At 39.1% G+C, this 14,073-nt stretch overlaps 1 protein-coding gene across 1 annotated transcript; it reads right to left on the bottom strand.

Annotated features, from left to right (window-relative positions):
* Positions 1 to 11,152: 11,152 nt before the first annotated feature.
* Positions 11,153 to 11,521, bottom strand: LOC148695520 (uncharacterized). The gene has a single exon (XM_088697337.1). The coding sequence runs from the start codon at positions 11,519 to 11,521 to the stop codon at positions 11,153 to 11,155; it is 369 nt and encodes a 122-aa protein (XP_088553463.1).
* Between the last annotated feature and the right edge of the window lie 2,552 nt (positions 11,522 to 14,073).

Raw genomic sequence — 14,073 nt, 5'->3', positions numbered from 1 at the left:
CATTCTCCCTTCCCTAGCCGTGAGCTTCCCATCTCTCCCCTTATAATCCAAACACCATTTTTCCATTCCCCTTCCACTTCTACACCACTCCTCATCCATTTCCATAATCCCCCAAACCTCACCTTAGACCTTGTGCTACAACGAAGAGGAAGAGAAGAGGGCCTAAACGTTCATACAATTCAAGTTTGAGTTGTTGGAATGTTTAGGTGATTCTTTGATTTCAATGTTTCATTTTAATTCTCTTTGTTTTGTGCGTATGAGGAATGGAAGAGAAGAGTGCCTAAACGTTCATACAATTCAAGTTTGAGTTGTTGGAATGTTTAGGCGTTTCTTTGATTTCAAAGATATGAGGAATTAAACCCCCTTTAGCTAGGGGGTGATTCGAAACTATGTTTATATTTGCAATATGAATTGATTAACTTTCGTTGGAATTTCATAAGTTGTGGATTCAATTTGTTTAACCGTTTGATTGATAACTTATTTATGAATGTTTATTAAGAATGCGCGCTTAATTTTCATGCATAAATATGACGCTAGAATATAAGTGAATTTCACCTAATCGTTATGAACTTATATTCACAAGTAGTGGAGGTTGCTTATAAACAATCGCGTTAAACGAATTCTTGGCACTAGTTTCATGCGTATTCCATAGTAACGAATGCCTCGTCAACACTTATAGTTTTCATAATGCTTAATGATCTTTGATTGTATCTTTATTGTGCTTTTCACGTAAAGGACTTTTGGAGAATGTGGTGAATTGCGTTGCGCTAACCCATCCAATTCATTAACTTAAGGAAAACTTGACGGTTAATTTAAGCGGACCTAATTAACCCGGAGTGTTGAGTGTCATAATTTATCGAAAGACCAACTGAGAATCAATCTTGTATGCAAGTGTAACATGTATGGAGATGAACCCCTTAGCTAGCATTCATCCATAAATTTCATATTTACATTCTGTCTAGTTTATTAACTTGTTTCGTTATTTCAATTTTCGTAAAACCTCAATCCCCCTTTTGCTTTAATGTTCATTTTAGTTAGAATTCAATTTAGTTTGTGTTTTTAAAGCATTTTGAGTTTTTGGTTTGTCTTAGTGTTTTAAACTTTAATTTTGTATTCTTTGAGTCTAGTTTAGTGTTTTAAACTGTGTTTTTAAGTTTTTGAGTCAAATCCAAGTGATTAACAATCCCTCCTAATCCCCGGTCCAGAACGATCCCTACTTATACATATACTACAATTTGACGAAAAGAGGGTTTAATTTGTGTGCGTATAAATCACGCATCAAATTTTGGCGCCGTTGCCGGGGATTAGCAACTTTGCTAATCTCTTGGATTGTTTTATTTTCGTTTGTGTGTATATATTTTTAGTTTTATTTTAGACGCAAGACATGGCACTTGATAGTGCTTCTCTTTTGTCACAGCTTGTGGAAGAGTACCAAACGCAAAGAGTTGGTACATTTGATCATAATCAATCAAGGAACGACGTGTTTTCCAATACTTACAATTCCGATTGGAGTGATCATTCAAACTCTATATGGTGGGAACCTCAACATATTCAACAAGAAGGATATTGGCAGCCTTATGAGGAGTTCTATTCAACGTCTATGCATCCACCACAACCTCATATTCAATATGCCCAACCAAACTCAAGTTCGTCAATAGATTATAATCAAAAGCTTAATGAATTACTTTGTTTGGTGCAGGGCTCACAAAACCAAGTCGAGGAGACTCAACAAGGAGAATATTGGCAACCATATGAGGAGTTCTATACAACGCCTATGCAGCCACCACAACCTGCCCAAAGCAATGTAAGTAATTCAAGCGATAATGATACGATTTTTCAATTACTTACTACTTTGACGCAGGAAGTCCAAACTCAAACCAAGGACGAACAAAATCAAGACAAGAAGTTGGGTAAATTGGAGGAGCAAATTGGGCAGATTATGGAGTTCATGAAACAAATTCAAGAGCAAGAAGTGGATGAGGAGCTGCTAATTGAGGAAGAGGAACACACGCAACCTATGGCAAGGGTGGAAACACCTTTGCCGCAGGCACCTATCGCTCCTACGCCATCCAATTCAGGTAAGGTTGTTCCAAAGTTAATTATTTCTAACCCCGTTCCACTGAATGTCCCTATTCCTTGCAGGATTATGCAATCCAAGGAAGAAGAGGGTGAGAAAGGCATCTTCGAATCCTTTCCAAAGAATCAAGAGCAAGATGTGACTGGGGAATGTCTAGAAAAGGATATACTTGAGGCAAACAACCCCAAAGAAATTGAATTTTATGACACAAGACAAGGACCAATACTCACATGCAATCTGGCCAAGTCCAATATCCCTGAAACTTTCCAGCGAGTGGTGTTTATTCTTGAGTTTATGTCGGAGCACACAGGTAAGCCGCCTCCCCGAATTTCAATTTTCTTTTATACTAATATGTTGTTAATGATCCAGGCACCCACTTTAGAATTTGAACCAATGCCGGTTCACTTCAAGTATCACCTTCCATTCAAGGACCAATTCCATGCCGTGGAACCTAGTCAAGCTTAAACGGAGGTACCGTCCGGCTGCAAGACGTAAAAGAAAGCGCTACTTGGGAGGCAACCCATGCATTCAACAAAGGAAGACTTAGAAAGCACTCCAAATTCCAGATTCCTAAAAACTCTTCTCTTTGTTGCTATTTCGTTTCTGCCTTGTTAGGTTGTTTAGTTGTTATTGTTTGTTTGTTTATTAATTGTGTGAGTCTATGATTGTAACATTGAGAAAATGTTTGGTTTATTGATAGGCACTGCTAAACAAAGAAAGATAGAGCCTTCACAAAGGGCGTTTACTTGAAGCCCCACTACTGGGCAAAACTCTAGAAGCAGGAGGCATAGATGCGGAAGGCATCGGAGCAGAAGGCATCGAGGCGGAAGGCATCGGAGCGGGAGGCATCAAAGAAGAGGCCTCAATACTTGGCCAAACGCTGGATGAGCCCGGAAAAATGTGCCTCTGGAAGTAAGCCGCAAGCCTTTGACGATCAGTTTGACGGTCACTTTGCATCCGACCATTGGATTCTTGTAGCTCATCAAGCTTCCTCTTCATACCCGTCGAATAGTTGTTGGCAAGCACGTGCAAACTTCTATTCTCGTACTTAAGCAGTTTGATCTCCTGCTTGAGACTTTCCACCTCTGCCATCAATGATTCCACCTGACGGGAGCGGGCAAGCAGGCGTTGGCCCATGTTGGACACAGAACTCGCACACTGAACACTAAGTGCGAGGGACTCTTGAACGGCCAACTCATCGGACCGTCCTGACAGCAGCCTACTATCTTTTGGAGTGAGGAGGTTTTTAGCTACTATTGTAGCTGTTGTGGCGTCCTGCATCACAGAGTCTTCACCTGAAAGATGACCGTTAGAAGATAAAAAAGAAGGGCGCCATACATTACCTTGACGGGGCGCAACCGGATCGCTGCTGAGACTCAAATCTAAGCTAAGGTTCGATGAGTTTGCCATTTTTTTTTCAAAAGTGTTCAAAGAGAAGGGGTGGATGGAGTTAAAATTTCACAAAGGGCCGGAGTTGAGTTTCAGGAATGGGAAATCTTCAGAGTGTGTGTGTTGGGGTGATTGATAGCTCTATAAAAAGCCAAGACGACGCGTCCACCGATTCAAAGAGCCGGATTTTCCGGCGTAATTTAGGCGACGCTCCCTCGGCTTTTCAGAAAACGCGTTCAACTTTGTCAAAAGATTTCTGACAAAGCTGAAAACACGTGGAGGCCATCATCGCATCTACACATCTTTAGCCGACAAGCGCAAAGTTCGGCGACGCTTTCTCTGCTTTTCAGAAGACGCGTGCAGCTTTGTCAAAAGGAGCCGCATCTGCACTACCACGTGTCGTTCAGAAAGCGAAGGGGCGTCGTTCAGAAATCGAAGGGGCGCCTGCTCAGAAATCGAAGAGGAGTATTCAAAGATCGAAGAGGCGCCACTATTTCAAAGAGCCGAATTTGCGGGATCAAAACGTTTGTCGACAAGGGTAAAAAGTACCACCACTTGATATTATCTCTATATATGTCGACCTTCGTCTTTTATGGCAGGGCAAACCTGAAGAAAATGCCCAACTCTCCCTCACCTCTGAGGGCGCACTCCCAGCAAAGCCTTTCAAAATACTCAATTCTTTCTTCTTCCCCAAAGATGATACCAGATGCCTGGAGTACATATGACCCAGGAGGAAACGGCGGATTGAAGCATGTGCTGATTCATTCACCGCTTCTTCAAAGCAAAGGTATCTCATATCATCAAGGTCAAAAGCAAAAGTATCTCATATCATGCTCTTTCCCTGTCTTTTTCTTTGTCCTTGTTCTTACTTGCATGGCAAAGTAAAAGAAGCAATCAGCCGGCACTTGGAGTCAGTCTTCCGATCTGGAGCCAACTGCCTGGAATCTATTCCTGATTGCTTACCTAGCGTTGCTCTCGAGTAGTCATCTTCAACGGTTGTTACACTTCCAGAGAAGGGACCACTCCTGCAAAGATTGAACAAAGAAACAGATAACAGGAGGAAGCTCAGACCTTCGGGGGAAACCAAAAGAACCATCCTGCTGCCCAGTTCAAGAAGTAGCACAAAGGAAAATCAACGATGGGCAGAAACCAGTTCAAGAGTAAGCCTGTGGAATCACAAAGATCAAAGCCTCAATGCAATCACCAAGGAGAAGAGGGAATTTACACTCCATAACCAGATTTGCGTCCCTAAACTCTTCTCTTTGTTAATTACATTATGCCATGTTTAATATGTTTAGTTGCTTTTTGTGTGTTTACTTATGTTTTGTGTGAATCTATGCTTAAAACATTGAGGACAATGTTTGATTCAAGTGTGGGGGGGGGGTAACTAAAGTGTTTTGATGCAAATTCGTAGGGTTTTATCCACCATAACTTCTAATGTTGTTCCTTGCTGTTTTAAGGTGTTTTTAAGTTGTTTTAGAGTGTTTTAGTGTGTTTTGTTTTATAATTCGAAAATCCCATAAAAATTTGAAAAATTGTTTTGAAAAACCCAAAAAGAGTTGTTTTAAAAGTCGTTTTTGTGTGTTTGTGTCTTAGGGTACCTTCCAACACAATGATAAGGATTTGGTTTATAATTGCATGACGGTTAGAAAGAGTTATAAACATAGAGAAAAGTTTGATTTACTCTTGGTATATGCTTGGTTATGGTTATAATGTATGACTTCACATGCAATCATAAAAGAAAAATTCGTTTTTGTAACATGCTTGAAGGAAGAAACTCAAACAAACGCTACATCCCTGTGAGACTCGAGCCATTACTTTCTTTGGAGAGTTATTTTCTGTGATTCTTTATTTTCTAAAGTTGTTGCATGATCTCATTATTCCTTGCTTGGTTGCTACTTAGAATGCAATTGTATCATGATAGAACTAAATGCTAGAACTCATGCCCATTTCATTCAAAGCATGTTATTGATTTGCATAACACATATTCAAGAAGAAGTTGTGTAGTGACCACCACCATAGCCAAATAGCCTTACTTCCCATACTTCGTATATGTTGTAAGTTTTAACCCCGTTGAGCCTTTTTTAGCCTTTATTCTTTGTTTACCCACATTTTCCTCACCTAGCCTAGTTTAGGACAATCCCCACCCTTGTTCTTAAAAGATAGTGAGCATGACTTAATTGAATTCCTTTTGAGTTACATTATGAAAGAAAATAAGTGTGGGGGAGAGAATGTTTAAGTGTTTATGTTTTGAGATTCAAAAGAAAAGAAAAAAAAAAAAAAAAAAAAAAAAGAGAAAAGAAAGAAAGAAAGAAAAAAGAGCTTAAAAAAAAAAAAAATGAAAGAATAAGTGATTGAAGAAAGGTTCCAAAACACCAATTCTGGGCGTAAATTGTCTAAATTCTCCCTTTTTGTTCAAAAGTTGAGTTTTCATTCAAAAGTGAATTCTAAGTTGATTCAAATGCTTTGCTCACTATTTCTTTAAAAACCTTTGTTTTCCATATCCCTTCTTTGTTATCCACATACCCCAAGCCCCGTTACAACCCTTGACTTCTATCTTGAGTGTTGTGTATTTCAATTTGTGGAGTTTGAACTTGGTATGAGCATATGGTATCACGGGTCCTCGCGTCTAAGTAGTAGCATTCCATTCATGAGATCATATCTAAACATGCTTATTAACTCCAGAAATTGCTTCCTTTGAAATACATATATGTGAGTGTTCGTTTTTATGATTACATCAATCTTCTCACATATACCTAGTGTAGGGTGTGTAGTCAGAAAATCTGTGTGAAAAACGAGAGTACATCTAGTAAGAAATTGAGGGAATTCTCTAAGGCATGTTACTACATTCAAAACATGGTTTTAAATGCTTAATTGTGAACTAGTATGTGGTGACTATGAGTAAGAATGTACTTAAGTGTAAAGATGGCTCAAATCTGTGAGAATAATGATTTTTAATTTGTCATGTGCATTGGAAGTCCCTGATACGATTGTTGGAAGGTGTAGGTTGTGTTTTGTTCTTTTTGTTTTGTTTTTCTGTTTTGCTCGAGGACTAGCAAAAGCTAAGTGTGGGGGTATTTGATAGGAGCATATTTATGCGACTTAAATGGCTTGTTCTCGTACATTTACGTTATGTTTCTTTAGTTATTTTAGTTCTTTATGCTTCTTTTGTGTGTTTTCAGGTTCTAAGGGCAAAGTATGCAAAAGGATGCCTTTTGGAGCCTTTTGGAGCAAATTAGAGATTGGAATGGATATCATATGCTTGGAGCCAAAAGGATGGACGAAATTGAAGACTTGAAGTAGGAAAGTTAAATCCTAAAAAGACCTCATGTTTGAGCATCATTGAAAACTCCTACGCATTTTAGAACACAAAAACAACATTCCTAGCAACCTTAGGACATTGTCGTGTGTTTCCTTGTGTCTCCCTTCCTTGCCATGCAAGGAAGGGCTTTGTTCCCTATTTTAAATACTTAAACACTACCACTTATCATTCACCACATATCATTCACCACTTATCATATCATACATTCATTTATCACTTATCATAATCATTCACTTATCACTTAACATATCATACACTTATCACTTATCACTCATAATCACCTACAACATCCACCTACTTCACCTACAACATCCACCTACTCACCTACAACATCCACCTACTTCACCTACAACATCCACCTACTCACTTACAACATCCACCTACTTCACCTACAACATCCACCTACTTCACCTACAAATGACATAGCCATATGTTCCCTCCACTACTCCTATAAATACCCTTGCATTCATTCATTCATGGACATCTCATTTTCATACACAACACATTACAAACACATTCTCCCTTCCCTAGCCGTGAGCTTCCCATCTCTCCCCTTATAATCCAAACACCATTTTTCCATTCCCCTTCCACTTCTACACCACTCCTCATCCATTTCCATAATCCCCCAAACCTCACCTTAGACCTTGTGCTACAACGAAGAGGAAGAGAAGAGGGCCTAAACGTTCATACAATTCAAGTTTGAGTTGTTGGAATGTTTAGGTGATTCTTTGATTTCAATGTTTCATTTTAATTCTCTTTGTTTTGTGCGTATGAGGAATGGAAGAGAAGAGTGCCTAAACGTTCATACAATTCAAGTTTGAGTTGTTGGAATGTTTAGGCGTTTCTTTGATTTCAAAGATATGAGGAATTAAACCCCCTTTAGCTAGGGGGTGATTCGAAACTATGTTTATATTTGCAATATGAATTGATTAACTTTCGTTGGAATTTCATAAGTTGTGGATTCAATTTGTTTAACCGTTTGATTGATAACTTATTTATGAATGTTTATTAAGAATGCGCGCTTAATTTTCATGCATAAATATGACGCTAGAATATAAGTGAATTTCACCTGATCGTTATGAACTTATATTCACAAGTAGTGGAGGTTGCTTATAAACAATCGCGTTAAACGAATTCTTGGCACTAGTTTCATGCGTATTCCATAGTAACGAATGCCTCGTCAACACTTATAGTTTTCATAATGCTTAATGATCTTTGATTGTATCTTTATTGTGCTTTTCACGTAAAGGACTTTTGGAGAATGTGGTGAATTGCGTTGTGCTAACCCATCCAATTCATTAACTTAAGGAAAACTTGATGGTTAATTTAAGCGGACCTAATTAACCCGGAGTGTTGAGTGTCATAATTTATCGAAAGACCAACTGAGAATCAATCTTGTATGCAAGTGTAACATGTATGGAGATGAACCCCTTAGCTAGCATTCATCCATAAATTTCATATTTACATTCTGTCTAGTTTATTAACTTGTTTCGTTATTTCAATTTTCGTAAAACCTCAATCCCCCTTTTGCTTTAATGTTCATTTTAGTTAGAATTCAATTTAGTTTGTGTTTTTAAAGCATTTTGAGTTTTTGGTTTGTCTTAGTGTTTTAAACTTTAATTTTGTATTCTTTGAGTCTAGTTTAGTGTTTTAAACTGTGTTTTTAAGTTTTTGAGTCAAATCCAAGTGATTAACAATCCCTCCTAATCCCCGGTCCAGAACGATCCCTACTTATACATATACTACAATTTGACGAAAAGAGGGTTTAATTTGTGTGCGTATAAATAAGGGTTTTCTAAGTACTGAATGATGGATGTTCTTCAGTCTTCTATCTCAGGCTCGTTGGTCATTATATCCAAGCTAAATCCTTTTTCAAAGATAGAAGGGAGATTTCTCTTTTGTACTTCTACATTCATCTTAGGCATTCTCTCTTGAATCTATGGTCTAGAAGCCTTTTGCACCATTTCATTGGCAATTACAATTGCTTCTCTGGGGACATGGTTAATTGTTACTTCACTGCCCCAATAATTTAACAACTGAGTAGCTGCCAAATAATATCATGCTATTGTGAGGTGTTTGCACTTGTATTCTCTATTTAGCTGATTAATTACCAACTTAGAATCACCATATATTTCTACCTTAGTTGCCCCCAACTCTATCAGGATTTCCAAGCCAATGATCAATGGCTTGTACTCTGCCTTGTTGTTGGTAGTATCTTTGTAATCCAAGAGGAATGAGTAGCAATGTTAACTCCCATTTGGATCAATAATAACAATCTCAGCTTCTGCAGCATGTTGAGTGCAAGACCCATCAAAATATGACTTCCAGGAAGTGATTCATAAGCTAGTTATTCTCCTTACTTCTTGCTGGATCCATTCTTCCCTGCCCGAATGAGCTTTACTAGGTGAAATCCAAAGGCTGGCCACTTCCAAAGTTCCAAGGATGTTGACAAGCTCTTCATTGGAGTCTTGGTGCCCGGAAAAGAAGTCTGTAATTGCTTGTCCCTTTATTGCCCTCTGAGGTACATACTGAAAACTGAACTCTGATATTGCTAGAATCCATTTCCCAATTCTTCCAGTTAGCGTTGGCTTAGACACCATGTATTTAATCACATTAGTTTTGTCAATTATATGGATGTGGCAATGCAACATGTAATGCCTTAATTTGTAGGCAGTAATGTATAAAGCTAAACATAGCCTTTCAATTGGGGTATATCTTGCTTCTATCTCAGCAAGGATCCTACTGAGCTAGTATATTGCTTGCTCTTTCTCCTTCATTGTTTTGTGCTAATAAACTCCCTATTAACTTCTCAGATGCAGAGCTGTAGAGTTTCAAAGGTTTCCGCCTTTGGGGAGGCATGAGCATTGGTGGAGAGGCTAGATAAGCCTTTACTCTGTCCAAAGCTTCTTGGTGTTGAGGGCCTCACTCAAACTTATCTTGATTCTTTAATCTCAATAAAAAAGTCAATGGTTGGATCTTGCTGCCAGATTAACAACAGATCTCCTCAAAAAGTTGATATTCCCTAACAACTTATGTAGTTGTACTTTGTTAGTAGGGGGAGGTGATTCCATTATAGCCTAAACTTTGTTCTTGTTTATCTCCACACCTCTCTAATGAACTAGGAATCCCAAAAAGTTGCTCGATCTTACCCCAGTGGCACATTTCTTAGGATTCATCTTCAACTTGTGGGTCCTCATTCTCAATAAGGCTTGTCTAAGGTCTTATAGGTGTTGATCTTCAGTTTTGACTTCACCACAATGTCATCAATATATACCTCCATGCTATGCCCAATTAAATCATGAAAAATAACATTCATTGCCCTTTGGTAGGTAGCACAAGCATTTTTCAGCCCAAATGGCATGACTACATATTTATATGCTCCTATATGTTCTGGGCATCTAAATGTTGTCTCATGTATATCTTCTTTAGTCGTTTTTATCTAATTATATCCAGCATTCCCATCCATAAAAGATAGAACTTTATGTTTTGCAATTGCATCGATGAATAGGTCAGCTATGGGCATGGGGTATTCATCTTTGGGAGTTGCCTCATTAATGTTTCTATAGTCAACACAACATTGAATGACATTAATTATAGCTTTTAATATAGGTACAATGTTGGCCAACCACTCCACATACTTTGCAGGCCTAATAAATCATGCCTTTACCAGCCTTTCAATCTCTTTCTTAACTTTTTCTTCTATCTATTTTGACATCTTTTTTGGTGCTTGCTTTGCAGGTCTGTACCCTCTTTCATAGGCATTTTGTGCTCCACTAAACTAGGGTCCAATCTAAGCATTTTCCGTGTAATGCCATGCAAAACAATCATTGAATTCATGTAAAAGGTCAACTATCTTTGCCCGATCTCTAGCCTTCAACAAGCCATTGAGTTGTACTAGCCTTGGATCCTCCTTAGTCCCTAAATTAATGGTTTCCAAAGGGTCTTGAACGTCTAGTGCTGGTTTATCAGGCTCCGTACACAAAAACTCTACTGACTTTGGGGCCTCGGGCTCATCCTCTGGCTAGTATAAATCATATATACATTTTGTCATGTGAATGACTACTTCCATTTTTTCTCCCTATTTTGCCACCTCCTTGGTTGAGCTCACTTTAATCTCTTTTATTTCTCTCCCATACTTTAACAGTCTTTTGATTAAGGACCTAACTACAATTACTTGGTTCTTCATCTTTTGGTATGTCATCATTGGTGTTGTGGGCTGTGACAATATAAAGCATGTCCCATTCCTCCTTAGTAAGAGAAAGTCCTTACTCTAAGAGCTTCTGGGCTGTCAACGTGGTAGGGTAGCCGTTCTTATCAGCACCTAGACATTGTAGGATCCCAACACTTGGATTGTAGAAATTTTCTTATGCAACATTGGCTATGGGGAAAAATGGCCGCAATTCAGCCACCACTATCTCCCAAAATCCTGGCTCCTCAATTCTGGCTTCATGGTAGACAATTACTTGTTGGTGCAAAGTAGATGGCACATACAGACTCTGGTGGATCCAATATCTCCCTAACAATGCCCTATAGGTAGAACTGTTGTCCACCACAAAAAATACCAACATAATCCTTTTGGATCCCAAATCTACTTCCAAAGGTAATATCCCATAGGTTTTGGTGATGGCCCTAGAAAAACTAGACACTGTGAGATCAATAGGAATAAGATCTTCTTCATTTCTGCCAAGCTTCCCTATCTTCTTGAGTGGGAACACATTGACTGCTGCCCCCATCTATCAACACCCTTTTGAAGGGGACTCCCTCCAAATAAGCTGTCACATATATAGGCTTTAGATGGTTTGCTAAAGCTAGACTCGGATTCCTAAACACCATCTTGTCAGAGTAAACCCTCTCGGGCTCTTTTCATGTGGGATCGGGCAAGTCTGCTAAGCTTGATCCTTCTTCTCTAACTTTCTCAAAGTTCACAAGTGCCATCATTAGTTCTGGTGACAAATATTCACCCTCCATTGCTTCTGGCTGATCTGGTTTTGCACAGAACGTGACTGATAAAAACATAGGTCATGGTCACATGGAAAATTGCTTGGTCCGGGTACTTTTTCCTTATTTTCTCCAATCTGACACAAAAATTGATTCATCTATGCCTGGGAATCATTGGTTAACATCAACTCAGGCACTTCATCTTCTTCTGCTATATCAAAGTTATGTAACTGCCTTGGGATTTCACAGGGAGCATCCTCTAGTAGAGGTGGAGGTATCCTCCTCTCATGGGAAATGGTTCCAAAACAGATAGGCTATGGATTCCAGCCTGGTGTATGCACCATCACCATACTCTCTTGAGCTATTCTCAACACCCTGTACTTCCCTATATGGGGGTTTTTGAGGTACATGATCTCCCTCACCCTTAGCTTTGCTGTTAACTCTCTTTATCGATTTCTTACTTCTCCATTGGAGTTATCTTCTTCCTCCTTGGGTGACTTTCTCAAACTTAACATTTTCAGAAGCTTCTGAAATGGTAGGGTTTTTTAATGAGTTCATATGAGCCTTGTGCTGTCTTTGAACCCTTCTTATCATGGATGGCCCCATCTATCTAACAGGCCTCACATCTTTACCTACTTTATACCATTTTCGGTTGAGTTGGGCTGAATCTTTCTTAGTAACTGGGGGAATTAGGCTTATGGTTCTCTTTCACCATCCTTGTCTCATGTTGCTGTGACAACTTGGCTGGGGAGGTTTCACATCCACCCACCTTGGTAATTTTGCTTCCTTATCTTCTACTTTTTCAGAGGCTTTATAGTTTATGAACACCTCAGATAGGCCATTGGGCTCTGAATCTTTTCCTAATCTTTGGAACACATTCTTGGTGGTTTATTTCTTTAAAGCCCGAACAATATTTTTGCGGGCATCTTACTACTCTATCTTTCTTCTTCTGACTAATTCCCGATCTATGATGACACCTGATGCTGGCACCTTAAGTTCACACTTACACTTACATCTATTACATAAAACTATTCCTTTGACCATAGCTGTTTGGGGTCTATTAGGTAATCTTCTAGCTCCATTTGAGGCTTGACTACTTGCCTTCTCTCCCTTTTTTCATCCCAGGTAGCCTTTCATTTCCCCTTCTCAACCCAATTAAGGTTGATTATGTTGATTGGTGCTTTTAGGAATGAATATGTGATCTTGAATATCAATTTTCCCTTGACTATGAGATCTTGGATCCAATCTTTGAACTGCACATAATTAGCTATGGAGTGATTGAAGGTGTAGTGAACCTTGCAGTACTTTTTCCCTCTAAGCTTTTCAGATTTGGGCATCTTTTTGGTGCTGTCGGGCAAGATTATTCTAGCCCTCACCAGTTCCTCATAGATATCCGCAACTTTGGTTAAATCAAAAGAGTACACCTGGTACTTTGGGGGCTTCATAGGCACAAAGCCTCCAACATTCATTACAATTTTCTAGTCTTTAATAGGCTGGACCAATCCCTTCACCATTAAAGGTTTGAAATAAGTAATCATATCTGCATCACATAGCTTAATCCCTTATCCCAGACTATCATCATTTCCTCCTGACTCTAGGCCTTCAAACTCTAGCTGATGTATTGGGGTTTTGGTCTTATAGAAAGAATGCACTTTAGATGAGTGATTCACTTGTTGTCCATCTGTCAGCAACTTCTCATACTTAATGGCTGCAATCACGAACTCATGAAGTTCATTAAACTGTACGTCATAGAACTTCTCCCTTAAAGGTAGTCTAAGAGCCTTCTTAGCAATGACTATGAGTTAAGCATGGTTGATTGGGAATTGGCATCTCATCCTGGTTTTTCTAAACCTTATCATGAAATCTTCTGTAGACTCGTGTTCATACTGCTTCATCTTCACCAGATCATTGATGGTCATCTCTGGCTTCACCCTATAGAATTGCTCATGGAAGGCTATCTCCATTTGCCCCCAGTTGGCAATGGAATTAGAGGGTAGCAGAGAGTACCACTAGGAGGCCAAACCTACCAATGAATTTCCAAACAGTCTCAGCTTATAGTTGGGGTTGTCTTCGAACGCTACACAGTGATTTGAAAACTTGAAAATGTGATATCTGAAAGACACATTACAGTCTTCCCCGCTAAAAGTTGAGAATGCGGGCATATTGAATTTGAAGGGGAAATGATTCTACTCATCAATGTACTCGAGATAAGGCTTCTGGTATGTGATTCTGAACATCGGGCGAGCCTGTGGCTGAGCATTTTGTACAACCATCGTCTTTAACTCTGCCAACTTATTGCTGAGCTACTGGTTAGCCATGTTATTGTGTGAGGTATAAGAAGTCCCCC

This window comes from Pyrus communis, chromosome 7, assembly GCF_041283825.1.
Source record: "Pyrus communis isolate YQ-2024b chromosome 7, ASM4128382v1, whole genome shotgun sequence".
NCBI classification, from domain to species: domain Eukaryota; kingdom Viridiplantae; phylum Streptophyta; class Magnoliopsida; order Rosales; family Rosaceae; genus Pyrus; species Pyrus communis.
The sequence above is the reverse complement of the archived record's forward strand: the minus strand, read 5'-3'. Positions and strand labels throughout refer to the sequence as shown.